Source organism: Mauremys reevesii, linkage group 6 (assembly GCF_016161935.1).
Source record: "Mauremys reevesii isolate NIE-2019 linkage group 6, ASM1616193v1, whole genome shotgun sequence".
Lineage (NCBI taxonomy): Eukaryota > Metazoa > Chordata > Testudines > Geoemydidae > Mauremys > Mauremys reevesii.
The window spans coordinates 121,494,147-121,513,613 of NC_052628.1; the positions used below are offsets into that span (position 1 = coordinate 121,494,147).

The 19,467-nt window shown below is 52.5% G+C and overlaps 1 protein-coding gene across 5 annotated transcripts in view; it reads right to left on the reverse strand.

The window, feature by feature from the left end:
* Nucleotides 1–3,039: 3,039 nt before the first annotated feature.
* Nucleotides 3,040–19,467, reverse strand: part of FRMPD1 (FERM and PDZ domain containing 1) — a 68,130-nt gene continuing 51,702 nt past the window's right edge. For 4 of the 5 annotated variants that reach the window (XM_039545719.1, XM_039545715.1, XM_039545717.1 and 1 more), the window contains 9 exons: nt 18,967–19,092; nt 16,886–17,005; nt 16,008–16,144; nt 14,939–15,065; nt 14,233–14,328; nt 10,035–10,217; nt 9,300–9,447; nt 7,557–8,366; nt 3,040–5,606 (listed from right to left, as the gene is read on the reverse strand). In XM_039545719.1, coding sequence (XP_039401653.1) covers nt 3,157–5,606; nt 7,557–8,366; nt 9,300–9,447; nt 10,035–10,217; nt 14,233–14,328; nt 14,939–15,065; nt 16,008–16,144; nt 16,886–17,005; nt 18,967–19,092 — 4,197 coding nt within the window. In that variant the 3' untranslated portion in view covers nt 3,040–3,156. The remainder of the gene's footprint in view (nt 5,607–7,556; nt 8,367–9,299; nt 9,448–10,034; nt 10,218–14,232; nt 14,329–14,938; nt 15,066–16,007; nt 16,145–16,885; nt 17,006–18,966; nt 19,093–19,467) is intronic. The other variant, XM_039545718.1, reaches the window with a different exon arrangement.

Consider the following 19,467-nt stretch of genomic DNA (forward strand, 5'->3'; position numbering starts at 1 on the left):
GAAAGCTGTGATGTGTTATAGTGCCAGGATATAGTCCAGGAACAAAGGAAGCATAAACGTTTTTAAGTATAAAGGGAAGTCCGTTAGCTCATGCAGTGCTGTTGCTACCTACCTTTGTTGAACACACTTCTCCCCCCACACACACACTTAAATGGGGGAAAAAACACCAAAACTAGATTTAGAAGGCCCGAGTCTCATTCTAGGGGGTGCTGTGTGCACTGCAGCTTGTTGCAGTGTGCCAGCACTAGCTCTACTCTGCCTAGCTCACTAAAAGTAGAAGTGAGGATGCTGCAGGATGAGTTTCTGTGCAGGCTGCATAAGTGAGTGTACATGGGCAGTGGGCCAGGCAGGCCTGCTTCTGAAACCCACCCTGGGGCATCCTTTCTCTGCTGTTTTCTAAAGTGCAGGTATGTCTACATGAGCGGCAAATGACACCCACAGCTGCTGTGCAGCCACACCCTAGAACTCCTTTATGGGGCCACAGATGTGGATGGGGCCTTAATGTACTTGAGAGTTTGGGCCCAAAGTATTTAAAGACCTAGCTAACAAATAGTACAGAACAGCTGCAGGTGCTGTGGCTGGCTGCAGTGTTTACTTCTGGGGGAATTGTGCACATGGGCCAAGAGGAATTTTTTTTCCCCCCCTGCAGTAAATAACTTCTGCTGGAAAATTGCTGAAGTTACGCCTTTTGCCCACCAGGGGCCACTGTGGCACTAGACCCGAACAGCTGCTCCAGGGCCAGCCCCAGTTGCTGATAGGGAAGAGAAGGTAGCACCCTGCCTGTGGGGCCAGGTCAGGAGACGGGATAAGGGGGGCGGGGAGGAGACAGAGCGGGGGGCATATGGGGCTGCTGGTGGTGTGTGTGTCACAGACAGGTTCATAAGGGATATTGAGGGAGGACAGACTGGGGCAGGGGCTGAATAGGAGTGGAGGTGCAAGGCCCTGAGGGACACAGGGGAGGGGGTGCAGGGACACATGGGGATGAGGGGTATCTGCATGGGGGCACAGGGACTCCTGGGGCTGTGGGGTGTAGACACACATAGGAGTAAGGGGGTAGCTGAGTGGGGGTGTGGGGGCACAGGGACACCTGGGGATGAAGGGTAACTATGTGGCAGCACAGGGCCACCTGGGGATGTGGGGTAGGGGTGCTGGGACACATGGGAGTGGGGTGTAGAGACACAGGAACATGGGGTGGGGGGAGCAGAGACGCATGGGGTAAGGTGTAGCTGAGTGGGGGCACAGAGACATGGGAATGGGGGTGCAGGGAGACATGGAGGTGAGGGTGGAAGGACACATGGAGTTGGGGGGTGCATGGCCCTATGGGGACAGGCAGATGTGCCTGACTGAATGGGAGCAGCAGAGGCTCCTTAACAATTTCCCCCCACCCCTCAAAAAAACCTGTTCCATACTTCTCCCACCCATACCCAACAACCCCCCCAACTTCACACTCAGACCCCTATCCAACAATTACTTCCCTCAGCTCCTCTGTTACCCCTAACTCCTCCAAGCCTTTGCACTGCTTTGGGGGGGGGGTAGGGTAGTGAGAAATACAGTTCTGTAGACGTTTTGGAGCATGAGCTTTCGTGGGTGAATACCCACTTCGTCAGATGCATGTGGATCCAACAAAGTGGGTATTCACCCACGAAAGCTCATGCTCCAAAACGTCTGTTAGTCTATAAGGTGCCACAAGACTCTTTGCTGCTTTTACAGATCCAGACTAACACGGCTCCCCCTCTGATACTTGACAGTTCTGTACTGCAGTTTAAATGAATTATTACTCAGAGTTCTGTATTTATAGGCTTAGTAAGGCACCTATTTGTCAAAAAACATTTCCTGAATCTTTTTTAGTGTCCGTATTGTTACAGACATACTTGCTGAGACCTATTTTGAAATAAATTACCAAAATAATGGAAACGGGTGTGTGTGTGTTATTTTGACAAATAAAATATGCAGAATTTTGCAGACTTTTCAAATACTGTGTGCAGAATTTTTAATTTTTTGGTGCAGCATTCCCCCAGGGCTCTCTCTCCTGGCCCTCTCTCCAAATTCTAGCAGTGCCGCCGCACAAAATGACCCCCTGCACCCTTGGGCTGGTTTGCAGGTAGAGGGGAGGCTTTGCTTTTTGAAGCGGTGTCATGGCTCAGCTTCCAGCCCTGCTGGAGGTCACTGCTGGGTGCAATCTGTACGTTGGGGTTGCTGTTAGAGGCTTGTGCTGGACTGTTCACGTGCCTGAGTTGTCTAACGGACGGCAGCCTTTTCAGCAGAGGCCACAGCCGTATTAAGTGTTGTCTAACCCTGCGGTGACGCAGTGCCTAATGGCCTGTGGTCACACTCCCATTCTGCCCCCGCCTAGCCCCAGGGGGCGTGGCTACAGGGAGAAGGGGAGGGGAGTTTCAGGAACATGCTGCCTTCTACTTAGTAAGTTGCTGCTGCCTTCAGCAGTTTCAAGGCAGTTGCTGTGTTACACTAACTGCTGAACAGGGGCTAGTTTAGATTTGTTACAAGCTATTGGTCGGGGTAGCTGGTTTGGGGTTATACCACGGTGCTGCTGCTGCCTTCAGGTGTTAAGTTCTCTGGAAGCTGCAGAGGAACCCCTGGCAGTGGAACCACTTAGCGCTGCAGGTACTGGAGTCGGATTCTAGAAAATCAGTTTCCATTGCAACACCGAGAGCCGCCCCGAGATTCTGGGGTGGAGAATGCAGAACTGAGCCTGCTGCCGGACGCTCTGTTCCATTCAGTGCCTGTTTACAATGTCTAAAATGTAAAGTAAGGTGGGACGACATGCCGCGCTACCCAGGAGACACCCCCCAAACTGGAGCCACGGGGGAAAAAGCCACCAACTGCGCTCTGCGCTCGAGACCATTATTTTTTATACAGACAGAGCGGGTGGGCGGGCTGTGGACCCACCTCCCCCAGCATTATCCCCTGATGGACTGGAATGTCCTAGAGTGAGCAAACAGGGCAGCTGACCCAAACTCGGCTGAGTCTTGCACATGATCCTGCCTTGAGGTGTGTGGCCAGACTGCTGAATGACTCACGTTGCTTTTCTGCAGAAGATATTTTATTGGGTTCATAGGTTATACAGTGAACGTTTGTTGGGCACTTTCCCGTCAGCGGTACATGAGTATAAGAGTCTGTCTCATGGAGCTACCGTCTTCACACCGCCGGTGCTGCCCTGAACTGCTGGGTTAGACAGAACACTGCTGCCGTGAGGGCCGTGCCCTGGCGTGCTAGCAGCGTGGCACTGAGATCGGGACAGCCCTTCCCCCCGGTCTGGAGAGCAGCGCGGACAAACTGATGGTAGGTGCAAACCACGTCCTTCAGGTTGACGGTGAGCTCCTTGTGGCGTCTCCCACACAGCCCACAGGCCGTGAACCGGAAACACAGCGCTGTCAGCTGCATGAGGTCCTGGAAGGTCTCCTGCAATGCCCCTGGCAGCGCTTCAGAAGGACTGTCTGGTTGTAGGACCTTCTGGCAGCTGGCCATCAGCTTGCGGGACTCCGCGCAGAGCACCTGCTTGTGTTCAGAGTAGTGTTCTGCGCACGTGTCTCGAGGGTGTTTCGTTCGGTTTCCTGAGAACTGCCTCACAATGGCCTGGAGCTCTGCCACATTTGCCAGGAACGGAGAGAAGTCAGCCGATGACTTCCCTGCTCTCTCTCGCAACTGACCCAGCGCTTCCGGGTGAGATTCTGGCCATGGGCCGTTTTCACTCACACTAGGCTCAGCGGCCACACAGTTACGCTCATCCATGGTCCTGGCAGGGGGCTGGTCTAGAAACGACAAGCTCCCAGCAGCCGGTGGGGTTGTTAAAGGCCTGGAGGAAGTGCTGTGTGCAGAATCAACATACTCATAATCTAGGTCATTGTCTGGCCCGTGGAAGCAGCTGGCATAAGACAAGTGACAGCTGCACTTGTCCATGCCAGCTTTGGGGAAGAGGGTCCCCTTGACACTGGTCAAACCCAAAGGACGAGTTGTGTTGCAGCTCATAGACACTGGGGCATCTTTTTCATGGGTCACACAAAGCAGCGATCGATCTGCACCAAAGTTTCCCTCTCTGTGTGTTGATGCACCACCAGTGTCTTTGGGGGAAGGAGAACGTAGCCCCGGTGATGTGTTTAAGTGGCAGCCCTTTCTTTGCTCTGTGGTCTCCTCTGTGAGAAGAGGCGTCAGACTGCGCTGGGGCTGTCTGTGGCGACCATCCACATATAGTGCATCTTCTCTGGGTCCTCTCTCCTCTGTGCGCTGGCCACTAAGCCGCTCCGGAGGAGGATGCGCTTTCGGAGAAGCTGAGGAAAAATGCGTTTCCTTCCTTAGGGCACCTGAGTCAGAATGCTCTGCTGTCCAAGGACTTTGGTCAACAGCTTGGTCAATTTCTGCTGGGGGGGCGTCTTCTATGTCCCCCTGCTGGCAGGGCATTACTTGGTCTGTCCTGGTTCCAAACGAAAGCCAGGAGAGGCGAGTGATTATTCCCGATGCTCCGTTAAAGTCTGAAAGCAGCTCCGTGGCATTAGAGAAACCCAAATGGTTTTTATCTTCCACGCTTTTTAAGGGTTCTTCATTTAGGTTCTTGTTGGTTCTCTCTCCAGATACCATTTCAGCATCTGGTTTCACTGCACAGCTAGTGGGACCAGCTGATCCCCTTGCAAAGGGAGATGACGGCACAAGCTGTTTACATGCTTCTCCTTTATCAGCAGTGGACAGAGAATCCAGGTCTGAAGCTGCAGCCTGGGGCAATGGCTTGCCTCTGTAGCACCCCAATGGAGAAAGCACTGGCTCAGCACAAGGAGGTATCCCTCCTTCGCCTGGATGTGCAGACGGCTCGAGTTCACGGTGGGCTTCCAGAGCCTCCGCGGCACTCTGTGGCATCGGCTGCTCTCGTGGCACCGTGCGGGTTATACATCCAACCTCCATTTCAGAAAATGGGCGACCACAGCCACCGGGGCTGTCCCGGGCGCCTCCTGCTTGTTCTGGGTCTCTGATGTCTCCCCAATGGAAGGATATTTCAGAAGGACTTACGCAGCCACCGTCACATGCACATGCAGAACCAAGAGGCCCCAGGCTGTTCTCCGCACAGCTGGGCAACGGGGTTAGGTCCAAAGCTTCTCTCTCTTCCTGGTCACCTTGGAGATGACTGGCTGAAACAGAAGGGATGACCGAGGCGGTTACCAATTTGGTTTCCATGGTGTCAGGCTCCATTTCCATGAAGGCTGACAAAGGGTTTTTACTCTCGGCTTCGCTCCGAGGCTTTAGCTGGGCAAAGGTCCTGGCTTCCAGCAGCGGGGGCTCCCCGATAGTTTCATCCAAGGAGGATGTCATGTGAGTGAGAGAGATGAAGGGCAGCTGGGGCTCCCGTTCAGAGGCGCACGCAGGATCAGCGCTCTCCAGGGCAGGGGATGGAGCCACCGGGAAGGTAACCTGCGACGTGTAATCCGTCTGTAGGAAAGATCTCCTCTTTCTCAGGCTCTTGGCATGCTTCAGCTCCTTCTCCTTTCTGTGCTTCTCCCTGGTGGCTTGTCTCGACATGCAGCTTTCCCCCAGGTTGCAGCACCGTGACTTCTTCAGGAAGCAGGAATCGCCCTTCCCCTCACGGGACAGTGCCTCAGAGCCTGCCAGGAAAGAAGAGAACCCAAGGGTAAGGAAATGGTAGTGTACCACACACGTGTGTGTAACTGGCTACACACAGAGGGCCACGGGTTGTTCATGGGATCTCCTGGACTGATGAGAACCAGGCATCGGGGATGGCAGCCATCTTGGCTGAGACACTGGGGATTGAACTGGGGAACCTTGAGCACTAAAAGCGCGAGCTGCTATCGCTTGAGCTAAAGCTCTGTAAATGGGGAGCTGTGACGAACTTGTGCCTTACTCGGCACAGAGGGGGTAGCTCATAGGATGGTTTAGGTTCAGTACCAAGCAGAAGTTAGGTTTGGGGCCTAAGCATACAGAGTATAGGAGACAGAGTGTTATGGGAAAGGAAGAATTAGGAAGGACGTGACTCAGGGTTAATTACACTAACTGCTGAACAGGGGCTAGTCTAGCAGTGTTACAAGCTGCTGGTCATGCTAGCTGGTTTCTGCAGGGGTTTTAAACGAGTGTTTTTGAGAATGTGATCTCTATTGATAGCATGGGGCTGACGGGGATGCAGCTGTTTACAATCCACACTACTGAAGTTAAGAGCCCATAAGGCGGTGGTAGAACTAGAATTCAGGGAAAGGGCAGTTTCATGTTAATTATAAAAGGAGTAAATTCATGAAAAAGGTATGGTTAGGTTCCAGGATAGGCAGGCTGTAGCTCACTCTGTTGTCCGGGGACGTATCACCCGTTGACACACCATTTCATCTTGGCGTGGGAGTATAATTGTAGCTAATGGCATGGCTGTTTGCTTAACGAATCATTTTTCTTTTGAAAACCTTTTCTTCTTCGTGGCTCACTCTAGGCCTTAATTGGTGGGGGTGATGGATGGATACAGTGGCCTTGGAATTTCTGTCTGGTTTCAGGCTGGAACTAGGGGGAAAGAAGTGAAGGCTCTGTGAGTGCCCCTAGCTCTGCATTTCTGTGTCGTCCCGAGTTGGGCTGTAAAATGGAATGGTGGTTTGTGATCCGTCTGAGGGGAAGAGACAGGAAGCCGCAGTGTGTTCTCCTGAGGCTTTGGGGATCCGTTTAAGCAATAGAATTTTTCAGCTTCTAGTCCGGGGATTTCCTCAGGTTTTAAGAATGTCTAAGAATCATTGCTCAGTATCAGGGGTCAGGCAAGCCTGGCAGGAATGGGTCCCTATCTCCTTCCTGGCAGCCTCCCACCATCACAGCATCTCCTCCCGCCCATTCTCTGGACTGAGCCACTTGGTCCCTACACGCCTTTCCCGCTTCCTTTTCTTCTGGCCTGTTCCTGTATCTACACCTCCCAGGATTTCTGCCAGCCCACACCACCCCCGAGCACAGCTGTCAGCCTCTGGGCCTGCTGCACCTCCCACAGCATTCATGGGGACCACACACACTTTGCAAAGTCCATCATGTACACAGCAAACACAACAAACGCCCATGGGTACTACGGAGGCTTAAAGACACGTGTACCTTTAAATAACATGCGTGTTCCATATGTGTCTGTACTCTGGTGTTCTTGTGATAGCGGGCGGGGTTTTGAGAATGCCGAACTGTTTTAGGAGCACAGGTCCCATGACTTTCACTGAGACGGGTGCTCTGAACTCACCTGGGTGCTACTGAAAAATCCCACCCAACCCTATCGCGCTGATATCGATGTGCTCTCTCTGCACGGCATTTCTGCCTGCGAGGGATTCATTCTTGGAGAAGGGACATTTAAAGCTCATTTGCGAGTCCAGAGAGCTTCAGGAAAACCTTGGGAAACTGAACAAGGGGGACGTGTTCTCGGCATTGTGGATCTGACACGTGACCATCCCTAGGTTCGTTATTCATCACTCATCCAGTCGTACCACCCTAGTACCCCAAGAATGATCAGGTCTTGTTGTGCCAGGTGCACAGGGTAAGCGAGCATCCCTGCCCTACTGAGCTGATTTATTATATAACCTCTTCTCTGAGCGCACCTGCCAGGGCATCTGTTGGGGTCAGCCGGTCCGCAGCATCGTAGAATTCATCCTCGGAGCTGGTGTCCCCAAAGCCCGGAGGCGGGTGCAGGATGAGGTCATTCTCCTCCGCTGTTGGATCTACCTTGCAGAGTCCCTCCTGCTGGCCCGACTCAGCCGGCAAGTCCTTCACAGAGCCATTCCCTGGGCTATGATTGAGGATGCTTCTCTCTCCGTTGCTGCCTGGGGATATGCTGGAGCAGAGACTGTAATACTCCATCACGTTCTCTTCTGACAGCTTGGTCTTGAGCGCCGAAGCATCCGCCTCATTCTCCCCTCTTTGCTCGGGGCTTGTCTGCTTCGGCACAGGGTGGCTTCCTTGGGATAACTGCAAGAAACAAAGGAAATCTTCAGACTCTGCCCCACTGCTCCCCTCCTTGTTGGCCAGAGCGAAGATGCTCTTGTCTTGGCAGTTGAGTTCTTGAATAGTGGGTGTGAAAAACTGGAGGAACTGTGGCCTGCTGGAGGAGCAGGCCTCTAAGTCGTCCTCCTCCAGAGCGTCCATCGAGTCACTTGAGCCACTGGTCTTGCATCCTCTGCTCTCAGTATTGGCTGAGTCAGAAGCTTCGGACGCACTGTCCGTCACGTCACTCCTGCTTCCGGGGTTTCTGCTCTCTGGCTCCAGCTCAGGCAGCTCCTCCTGCTCTGCCTCCTCCTCACACAGAGGTTGGATGCTGCCAGGGTTCAGCCAGGGGGGGTCCAAAAAGCGCTCTGCAGAGGAATCCAATTCCCAAGAGTCTTCGGAGTCGCTGCAGGCTCTCGACTCGTACCCTGCAATGTAAAGAGCACAGGCCAATGCAAACAGCTGGGTACAGCAGCCGAACTAGCACAGAAGCAGCAGCAATCAGTCCCCTTGCACTCCTAGAAAGAGACCCACTCCTGTGACTGCTGCTCGGATTCTGAACAAATGAGCAGGGCCACGACCTGCAAGCAGAGACCAGTGCTGGACCTGGTCACTAATACAGTCTAATGCCTAGATTCCCAGGCTGACGGGCCCACTGGGCCCACCTAGTCTGACCTGCCTGGTAACATAGAGCTTTCCGACAGGAATTCCAGCCCTGATTTACAAATTGTGGTGGATTCCCCATCACGGACAACTCCCCGTGAGTCGGTTCAGTGGTTAATTACTCTCACTGTTAAAACGTTACACCCTATTTCCAGTCTGAATTTGTCTGGCTTCACCTTCCTGCCTTTGGAGCGCGTTAGACCTTTCTCTGCTAGATCGAAGAGCCCATTCTTAAATATTTGTTCTCCAGGTAGGTACTATTGACTGATCAAGTCACCCCTTAACCTCTTTGTTAAGCTACATAAATTGAGCTCCTTGAGTCTATCACTATACGGCAGGTTCTTTAATCATTCTCGTGGCTCTTCTTTGAACCCTCTCCTACCTGTGGTTTATTATTGTTGTTATAATGATAATTATTCTTATTATTTCAGTAGTGCCTAGGCGCCCGCGTCATGGACCAGGCCCCACTGTGCCAGGTGCTGTACAGACACAGAACAAAGGGACAGTCCCTGCCCCCACGTAGCTTCCAGGGTAAGCAGAAAGAGCACAGTCTTTCCAATAGCTTCAAGGAGTTGTGAGCCGGGAGATGGGGCTCCAGAGAGGACTAACTTCCTAGCAGAAAACTCTGCACCTGACATGTGTCTACGGTGGCAGATGCTCCTAAGTGATCAGTCAACTCGCCACCCTCTCGTTCTTACCTTCTTCTGTGGAGATGCGGTGGGCCTGCTGCTTAGCCTCCCCCCACATGAATATGGTGATGCCCGAGTCTACACACAGCCTGTAGTAACCTGCAATGAGGCAGGCGAGATCCTTGGCACTGTTTGATTCTAGCATCAGCGTCAGCAACTGTAACAAAAAAAATGTGTTAGGCCCCCTTCGTGACCTGCAGAGATGTGCACTAAATAAAAGGACATTCCCCATCTCCCAGATACCGAGAAGTGAATTACAGAGTGGGCCACAAGGTGGAAAGGGAAAACAGATTTTTCTTTGATGCCCAATGTCCTACTGAGGAAGGGCAGCCAAATATTTTTGAAAGGAATCTCATTTTCCTTGACCGGGTTGCATCTTTTCTACTGGTTCTCCTGTCTCCCTTTGCATTGTATCCAATGCAAAATATTTTACCTTAAAAGAATTGTCAAGGGACAGTTAATCGCCGATAAATACAGTCTGCCAGCGTGTCAAATGGTGAGGCACTCGGAGACAAGCTGCCTTCTGAGTGCACTGTTAAAGCACACTGGCCATGATAGCCAGTGATATACTATAAAAGTAACTATGAAAAAAGTCCCACCACTGCATTTATGAAGATAACTGAAACAGCAAAACAAACACGTCGCTGTCTTTACTAGCATTAAGAATTCAATTAGACTGTTAGATCGTTGAGAAGATCAAAGAGCAACTCTCCCAACTCACGCACCAGTTGAAGCTGCAATTACCTTCACATCCTGAAGGTAGATTTTTACCATGCTCGCTTTCTCAGACTCTTCAGTAAGCTCCAGCCTGCTGATGTTAGCAAACTCTGCCAGAGGGGTTATGATGTTGAGCTTGTTATTGATAATCTGGCTGATTCCATACTTAGCTCCGACCAGCAAGACGACATACGATTCCCTGTCCTGTAGCTACCGGAGAAAGGTGGGTTAGAATCCAGCCTTAATAGAAATCGAAACAGGAACCTCGTGACAGGGTGGGACGTAGAATCCTGAGTTGTGCATTATGGCTTGGCACGTTTCAATTAGGGGAAGTGGCCAACTTCTACTGGCCCCCAAACCTGACTAGTAGGTAGCTCCAGTTTGGGGGCTTCCGAGACAGCTCCCACAGACAGCAGTGCAGAGGCAGAGACTAAAGCGAGATGGAGGGTGCCTGCCTCACTGGGTACATCTACATGGTCCCTGGGAGGGTGCTTCCCTGCACGGCTGGACGGAGGCGAGCAAGCGTGCTAGAAATAGCAGTGAGGCTGTGGTGGCACAGGCATATGTACCCACAGGAGTGGGCAGCATTGTACTTGGGCAGCTGGCCACGCTGGCGCTAGCTGCCTATCCGTGCTGGGAGGATCCTCCCAGCTGCAGGGCCGGTTCTAGGGTTCAGGTACCAGGGGAGGGGGAGGGGGTATTTGCACGCTCCTGGCTGTTGCTATTCAAACAACAAGCCACCTTCCAGAAGGCCAAAGGCTAGTTCGACTCCTGGAAAATCGGGGATTTTAAGAGTTTAAAACAGTAAAACGTGGCGGCTGGGTCAGTATTTTGCTGTGATTTAGAATTTCTATAAAAGGATGAAGACTCTCCAGCCTGCTGTTCCACTGGCTAACTCTGGACACCTTTGCACATAGTTTGGCCTTTCTGACAATCAATCGGGGCCCCCTGAAGATAGGTTTTTTTTGGGGGGGGGGGAGAATGTCCCCTTTTCTACCCCTCCCTCTGCCAGTGCCAGGCCTGCCCACCTGCTGTGGAGACGTACCCACCTGTGGTTGAGAGAGACACGGAGCCGGTGGGGGATGGCCAGGGCTCGGGGTTGCCAGGGCCTGCATTGAGCTGACGGAGAGTTGTTGGTCTCCCAGGAAGGGGACACTAGCCCGCTACATGGAGCTCCAGCCCCACTGCCCACACTTTGGCGGGTGGGGCTCTTTCAGTCTATCGACTGGGGCTGGTGGGATTTTAGGGGTTGTTGTTGGAAGATCATGTGTTTAACATCCTGGCTTCCTTTGCCTGCTCCTGCCCCCATCTTTTAATTTACCCCTGTCCCTCGTGGGAATAAAATGCTGGGCCTCTTTCTGCCGGTCCTTCATTTACCATAGCTGGGAATTGCACCAGCCTGGTTGTCGGATGGGCTGCGGGCTTCGGCGCTGAACGCTGCGAACCCAGAGCTCATCGGCCCCAAGGTGGCTCACCGAGGAGAGAGGATTAATGGGATCTCCCTCCCATGGGCATCTACAGCCTTTTAAGTGACTCCCCCCCAGAGTCTAACGATCCACTTGTAAGACATTCCGCCACTCGAGAGCCAGGACACAGCCCCCTTCCTCCCAATGGGGTTGCCCCATCAATCTCACGGCAGAGACGCACACTGGGGTGATCAGCGCCCAGGCACATCGCTATGCCCTTCGCTCTCCCGGAGCTGGCGTCGGGGGGAGGGGAGCAAGAGTTCTGTGCTCTGAAACGTGTTAGCTCCCTACTGCCCAAGAAAAATCACTCTCTCTCTCTCTCATGAAATACTGACATTTCCCCACAGAAAACAGACACTGTTCTGGAAAAAAGTCATTGAATCAAAAACCCAATTTTCCACTGACAGTTTAGAGATGGAATATTTTCAACTCGTCCTACTCGGCGTGACTACGGGTAGAGCAATAGTAATCCACTGGTGAGCAGAGCTGGCCCTTGGTCCAGCGAGTCAGGGTGACCGCCCCAGGCCCCGCGCTTCGGGGGGCCCCGCAGGAAGCGGGCAGGGAGGTGAGGCAGGTGAGTGAGCAGGGTGAGGAGGTGAACGGGGGGGGGGCGAGCAGTGAGCAGGCAGGCAAGGGGGGGGCAAGGAGTAGCCCCCCTACCGGAACCTCCTCCTCCCCCCAGTGCCTCCTGCCCGTCGACAGGCCCCACCAATCAGCGCCTCCCCCTCTCTCTCAGTGCCTGCTGCAGATCAGCTGGTTCGCGGGGTCAGGAGGTGCTGGGGGGGAGAGGGGAGGAGTGAGGGCGCAGCACGCTGAGGGGAGGGGGCGGAGTGGGGGTGGGAAGAAGCAGGGCAGGGGTGGGGCCTTGGGGGAAAAAGGGTGGAGTGGGGACAGAGCCGGGGTGGGGAGAAAGGTACCATCTGGCAGATTAGAAACTCGCCACCTATATCCCGGGGCCCCCACACCCCTAGGGACAGCCCTGCTGGTGAGTGTTCATTCCAGGCCCCCGTCTCCGCCTGGTCCTCAGAGGACATGAGCGTCACAGCTGCCAGCTCTAGAACCTGGCTCTCTAGCATAAACTGCGGCAGTTCCTGCTGTTAGCTCTGGAGGTCCTTGATTCAATCCCATGTGTCAGCCAAGGTTGTGTCGTGCCTTATGTCAGGAGACCTTCTTTCAAAGGGAAAACATCATAGAATCATAGAATATCAGGGTTGGAAGAGACCTCAGGAGGTCACCTGGTCCAACCCCCTGCTCAAAGCAGGACCAAACCCAACTAAATCATCCCAGCCAGGGCTTTGTCAAGCCTGACCTTAAAAACCTCTAAGGAAGGAGATTCCACCACCTGCCTAGGTAACCCATTGCAGTGCTTCACCACCCTCCTAGTGAAATAGCATTTCCTAATATCCTGCCTAGACCTCTCCCACTGCAACTTGAGACCATTGCTCGGAGCGGCTCTAGGTATTTTGCCACCCCAAGCACGGCAGGCAGGCTGCCTTCGGCGGCATGCCTGCGGGAGGTCCGCCAAAGCTGCAGGACCAGCGGACCCTCCACAGGCAAGCCACCAAAGGCAACCTGCCTGCCGCCCTCGCGGCGACCGGCAGAGCGCCCCCCGTGGCTTGCCACCCCAGGCACGCGCTTGGCGTGCTGGGGCCTGGAGCCACCCCTGCCATTGCTCCTTGTTCTGTCATCTGCCACCACTGAGAACAGCCAAGCTCCATCCTCTTTGGAACCCTCCTTCAGGTAGTTGAAAGCAGCTATCAAATCCCCCTTCACTCTTCTCTTCTGCAGACTAAACAAGCCCAGTTCCCTCAACCTCCCCTCATAAGTCATGTGCTCCAGCCCCCTAATAATTTTCATTGCCCTCCACTGGACTTGCTCCAATTTGTCCACATCCTTTCTGTAGTGAGGGGCCCAAAACTGGACACAATACTCCAGATGTGGCCTCACCAGTGCCCAATAGAGGGAATAATCACTTCCCTCTATCTGCTGGCAACGCTTCTACTAATGCAGCCCAATATGCCATTAGCATTCTTGGCAACAAGGGCACACTGCTGACTTACCCATTTTCAGGGGAGATTAAATCTTGGCCCAAACCAATGCCCACGGAACAACGGACCAATCACATCTGAAGAGCCACAAGACCTACTCTGAATGCCACACCTGCGCTTTTTAACAACACATAAATAAAAGGATCCTCAGCGACTGGTTTCACTGCAAAGGAGCTATGCTGGTTCGCACTGGCTGAGGATTTAGAATGCGACTGCTGGAAAGGGCCCAAGAGAAATGAACATGTTTAGTTGAAGCAGCCACGCCAACACCCCCCGCCCCCCGATAGGGAGCGTGGGCAGCATGGCAGAGGGAGCGTGGGTGGAGGGATGTGAAGGAAGACATGGGGAAGCATTATGGATTGTTCCAGGGAGCTGCTCTGATGCAGAACTGGGAGAAAGCATGAAGGTTGAGGGCAAATATGACTAATGGGTGATGAAGCGGGTGTTGCTTGCAGAACAAATCTGGGGGAGATACCCCAGCAGCAGGTTAATGGGTTGTTTTTGACTCTCAGCTGTTAAAAAAATTAGACACGCTTTACAGAAAGTGCGCTTTAATCAAGGCGAGGCTTGGTCAGTTTCAGCATAGTGCTAAAAATATGACTCCCATTGCACGAGTTTGTTTTCCACAGCATGGTAACAACACACACAGAAAGGACGGCCAGAGAAAACACAAAGATTTGCCAAAAATCACAGACAAATGAATGCACATACCATTAGGGTGGCATTAAAGATTTTCCCGCTATACATTTTCAGGTCTCCAAGAATCTGCAGGTAGCTCAGACGCACCTGTGTGGCCGAGAGGACGTGCTTGGAGTTTAAAGAAAAGAAATATTGCTGAGAAAGTTACAAACCAATCACTGGGACAAGCTGGGCGTGTGAGTAAAGGGGTTACTAAATTGTTCATTTGGATCTAAGCAGACGTGTACAATGCACAGGACTGGATGGATTTGACACACACACACACACACACACGCACAAAACAACCTCTGGCTAGATGACTGCCCTCCTCCTATGCACAGCAGGCAAGAATTCAGTTCCAGTGCACACTAAGGCAAAGGTGGCAGTCCAGGGGGTCTGCTTAGGAGGAGACCCAACTTTGTGACTTCTGGCTCCCATCTCTGTTGACAAGGGCTGGTCTATACTGGCAGAAGCAGCGCACAAGCAATGCTAGTGCTGGGAGAAATAGCTGTACCAGAGGAGAGGGGACTGAGTGAGAAGAGTAAAGGAGGTGCAATGCAGCCCCCATGAAGACAAACTAATATGCAGTAGCACGGCTGTGAGGACCCCAGCTGGAGAAGGCTGGTGTACAACATGGTGCTAAAACCGTCTCGGCTCAGTCCCACTGAGGTTGGGCTCAGTGGCCAAGCCGGCTGGCTTTCATTGAGTGACCTCACACACACACACGCACAGGTTCTACCTTTTGTCTCGGGTCCAGCAAGATTTGGTTCCTCTTCATGTGAAAGCTGATGGCCTTCTTGATGTCTTTGCCTTTCATGTTTCGGAGTAAAGTCGGAGATATAAAGTTTTCTATTCCCCAGTCCTTCCTGCCATGAAGACAACACACATGGGTATGGCTCAAAGAGAAATTACAGGCTTGTTGCACAAATTCCTGGCTGAGTTTCTCCGGCCTGTGTCATCTATGGACTGAGGATTCCGTTCGTAAAGTGCACTTTGCTTTGCTTAAAAGATTATTATATTTTGTTGTCTTTTGGGTTAATGGTTCCCGCCAGTCTAAGATTAGAGGCCAGTTGTTCCAATGGAGAATTTTTCCAATGTAATAAGTATTACTTGCTAATTATGCACATCATGGAGTTTTCTCTTGATGCGTCTGTCTATTCCTTTATTAGTCGGGGCATGGCATATTTGACTATAAATAATAAGTCAGTGACAGAGGTGAACACATAAGCCCAGCTGAGGCTGCAGGTATTAAGCTACTAACGTCCAGGCTATTACTTAACAATGGCCCCTATACAATTTTTAGTGGTGAGGTTGTTTTACCAGAACAACCCATGCAATAAGTGCGTCTCCCTAGGAAGGGGAGATGCACGCTATAGATTTGCCGTTCCTGGGCAGTTATGACGTTGGCTACTGCACTCACAACTCCCAATAAACACGCCTGCAAGAGGCAACCTTTATTTAAATGAAAACCTGCCCTGTGCAACAATAACTACCTAACACGTTACAGTAGTGCTGATGTAGAGACCCACCGGCTGACATCTCTAGCCATTACGCCATGCGAGCAGTTTAGAAGGGAGAGATGAGAGAGTTGGTTTTGTGCAGCCGTCTGAGACTGCTACTCATCTCTAAAAGGATCTGCATCACCAACGTATGGAATCGGTATTAAACAACAAGGACAGAGCACGTTCCAATCTACTACCACTGCCCTGATCTAGCCAGCTTCCATTTCTCTGGTGCCTATCACAGCCCCAGTACAAAAGCTGTATGGGATTTGGGTCAGCTAGAATGGCAGAGAATTTTCCACTTACTCTATATATTTGAAAGACACTTTCTGCGGCTGGGCGCAAGCATAAATCCGCTCTTGTATATGCAGCGCTGCCAGGCGCAGGGCCACGCTGCACTTCATTTCGACAGCAAACCGCTCCTGAAGCACATCGCTGCAGCTCTGGAACGGGGACAGCCAGTTAACACGCCCAGGCGGCACAGCAAGAGGAAGAATGACTTCGCTTGGGCGGCCCCTTTTGCCTGGCTCAGCCCTTTTTGACTCATATGTGACGGGCGCCATCGGTGCTGACTTCCCCACTTTCCTCTGGGTGCTCGACACCCCCTGGCCCCGCCCCACTCCACCCCTTCCAGGTGGCCCCGCCCCTGCCCCATCCCTTCTGCAAAGTCCCCACCCCAACTCTGCCCCCTCCCTGCTCCTATTCCAGCCCCTTCCCCAAATCCCCACCCTGGCTCCGCCTCCTCCCCTGAGCACGCCACGTTCCTGCTCCTCCCCCTTCCAGCACGCCGCCAAACAGGTGTTTGGCAGCTGCTAGGGGGGAGCACTGGGAGGTAGGTGGAGGAGCGGGGACGTGGCGTGCTCGGGGCGGGGAGGAGGAGTAGGTAGGGAGGGGGCGGTGATGGGAGCTTGGCTGCCAATGGGTGCAGAGACCTACTAATTTTTCCCCGTGGGTGCTCCAGCCCCAGAGCACCCACGGAGCCAGCGCCTGTGAAGGGCGCAAGTAATTAACAAGTCAAGGCTCGGATTAGGAATCCCTAAGCCACTCAGAGCCAGACAATGTCCACGCAGCTTTTGGCACCAGTTTAACAATACTGATTTAAATACCACACTTTAGCTGAAATGGGAGGCAAGGCCTTAGGACGGAAAGGGTTATCAATATAGTATGGGATGTTCTGTTTTCACCTGCAAATAAAGGTATTCAAAGGTAACTGGATCTTCTTGTAGGAGGTCCAACGGATCCTTAGGGATAAAGCAGACTCTGAAGAGACACCGAAAATCATGGGAGTCTTTCCTTTGGACCACCTGGAACGAACAAAATAAAACTGTGTTAAACAATAGCAGCTCCGCGAATCCCTCGTTGAATAAACCCATCGTGGGCCAGCAGGTGCAATGAGTTTGCACCGGGCAGCCCTTCACCCTCTACAGAACAAAGCACTCGGCGTCCGGGTTGGGGGCAAGCCAGCTGCTCTCTCCAGTGACGAGGAGGCACAAGTGACTCTTTGGGAGAGAAGCAACATGAGAAGTAGAGTCAGATGAAGTGGAGGCTACTCCACTGCAGAACTTCATTAAGGACTCCACCACCTCCCAGAAATGCCACCTGTTGGGCCAGGTGCTGCACCGTCGCACAGAGATAGGCTCTGCCCCAGCGAGGTTACAGCTTCATTGGGATCCGGGTACAACAACTAGTCTAAATCCAGTCACAGTATTTCAGCTGGGACAATGGACCTGCGCCCCGTTTTCAATGTCATAAATATAAAGCTTGTGAATCCGTAATGCTACAAACCCTACACCAGAGACTTATCACGTGGCCCTACTATGACAACAGAGGAAAGCACTAAAAAGAAAAAAAAAAAGATTAAAGTGCTGTTTGTGCTACCGAAATGGCAATTAAACCTTCTGAAAGTCACTGGATCATATTAGCATATTTTATTTTGCATAAACCCACAACTAGCTCATCAACCGGATGGAAAGAGAAGGTCCCAAAGGGAGACGTATGCCTGGTATTTAGTAATGGGATTTTAACGAGTGAGCCTCAGCATCTTGCGCCTGTCTCCCTGACTGGTGAGAGGTCCGGGAGTGAGGAAGGGCTGCTCAGAGTCTTAGCTCAAAGTTAGGAACATAAAGTACCTGGGTAATAAAGACAAGAATTAGAAACGCTAGGGGTGGGATTTGAAAATAGCACTCAGGGTTGGCCTAACTCTGCCATTGACTTCAAAGGGAAGCCCAGCCAGGCAACCCTTCGCTGACTGCTTTGGAAAACCGCAGCCTCGATTTCTTTTTATATAAGTCCCAGATAAATGGTCCTCCAGAAAAGGGCACCCCTGAAGGAGCAGGGATTGGCCACACTGGAGAGGAGACACTGGACAGGGCAGGCCAGTGCTCGGAGGTGGTCTAGGGAATCCTCTTACTAGATGCCGAGCTGGTGGGTCTTGCTCACATGTCCAGGGTCAAGGGTCAAGATGATCACCTGTTCTGGGGTTGAGGAGGAATCTTCCCCCAGGTCAGATTAGCAGGGACATTGGGGGCTTTTCACCTCCCTTTGCAGCCTGCACCATGGACCACTTGCTGGGATCATCTGGGCACGCCACACACAATGGATTCCCTGCCATTGCTGCTGCTTGGCCTCTCCTCTTCTCTGCCTGGGCGCATGATGGTTTAGTCACCTGAGACCTGAAATGCTTTAGTCTAACTGAAGCTTTTGGGCTCAATTTAGGGGGATGTTGGTGACACTTAACAGCCTGTGATATGCAGGGGTTCAGATTACATGGCCTTATCGCTACAAAACGAGGACAGCAGGAAGAAGCATCAGCAAAACAAGCTGACCACGAGTGCTGTCTGCAGGAATGGAGCAAGGTGCTACGAACGTTTACGCTCTGGTGGTGCTAGTTCTCGGTTCCCTCACCAGAGCAGCAAAGCCAGGCTGCAATGCCATCACTAGTTAGTGCACGTGGGAGAGGCAGAGCTAGGACAGTGGGGTCTCTGGGGAGGCAAAGCCGCACCGAATCCCCAGTTTGACGCGGGAGCTCGTGATCAGGTCTTGCACTCAGCCACTGACCTCCCCCTTCCCCCAACCCACCAAATCCCCTTCCTGCCACCTAACACTCCCTCCCCTGTCCCCATTTAGTCTACACAACCTGGGCATCCTTGGAGATGCATCCAGGGAAATGTCAGCTGCCGGGCAAGGGCTCTTTTCTAAGCGGGTTGCATGACAAAGGCTGCCTTGCTCGGACAGGCATGGCAGGAGCTCCGCAGGCAGCACTGACCTGCTCGATGAGCTCATCCTCGTGCAGCAGGTAGAGCTTAGAAATGTTGTACTGTTCTTCCAAGGCCAGGGCGAAGTGCTCAATGCTCTGGATGGAGAGCTTCTCTTTCAAGGTGAGGATTATGTCCTGCCAATGGAAGACACAAGGGACAATCTGCTTTCAGGCATTTTAAACACAACGGCCGGGCATCACTAGGATACGTAATGGGACTGGATGTTAATGAAGAGGCTCTAGGTTCCAGCTGCTAACGGCAGCTCTGCAAGATGATCATGGACTTTTCAGCTAGAAGGGCTGCATTTGAGATGAGAGAGAGACTCCCTTCCCGGGCGCTCCCTCCCGCTTCCATGGCACAGCGGTGATGGTTTTCCCACAACCCATTATAGACCAGATGGGGCAACAGGCTCATTTTACTAGCACTGTTTGGATACTTCCTTTGACAGGCTCTTTGGGATCCTGGCATCTTTGCCAGCTCTTCAAGGATGATGTAATTGGGGTTGGTCC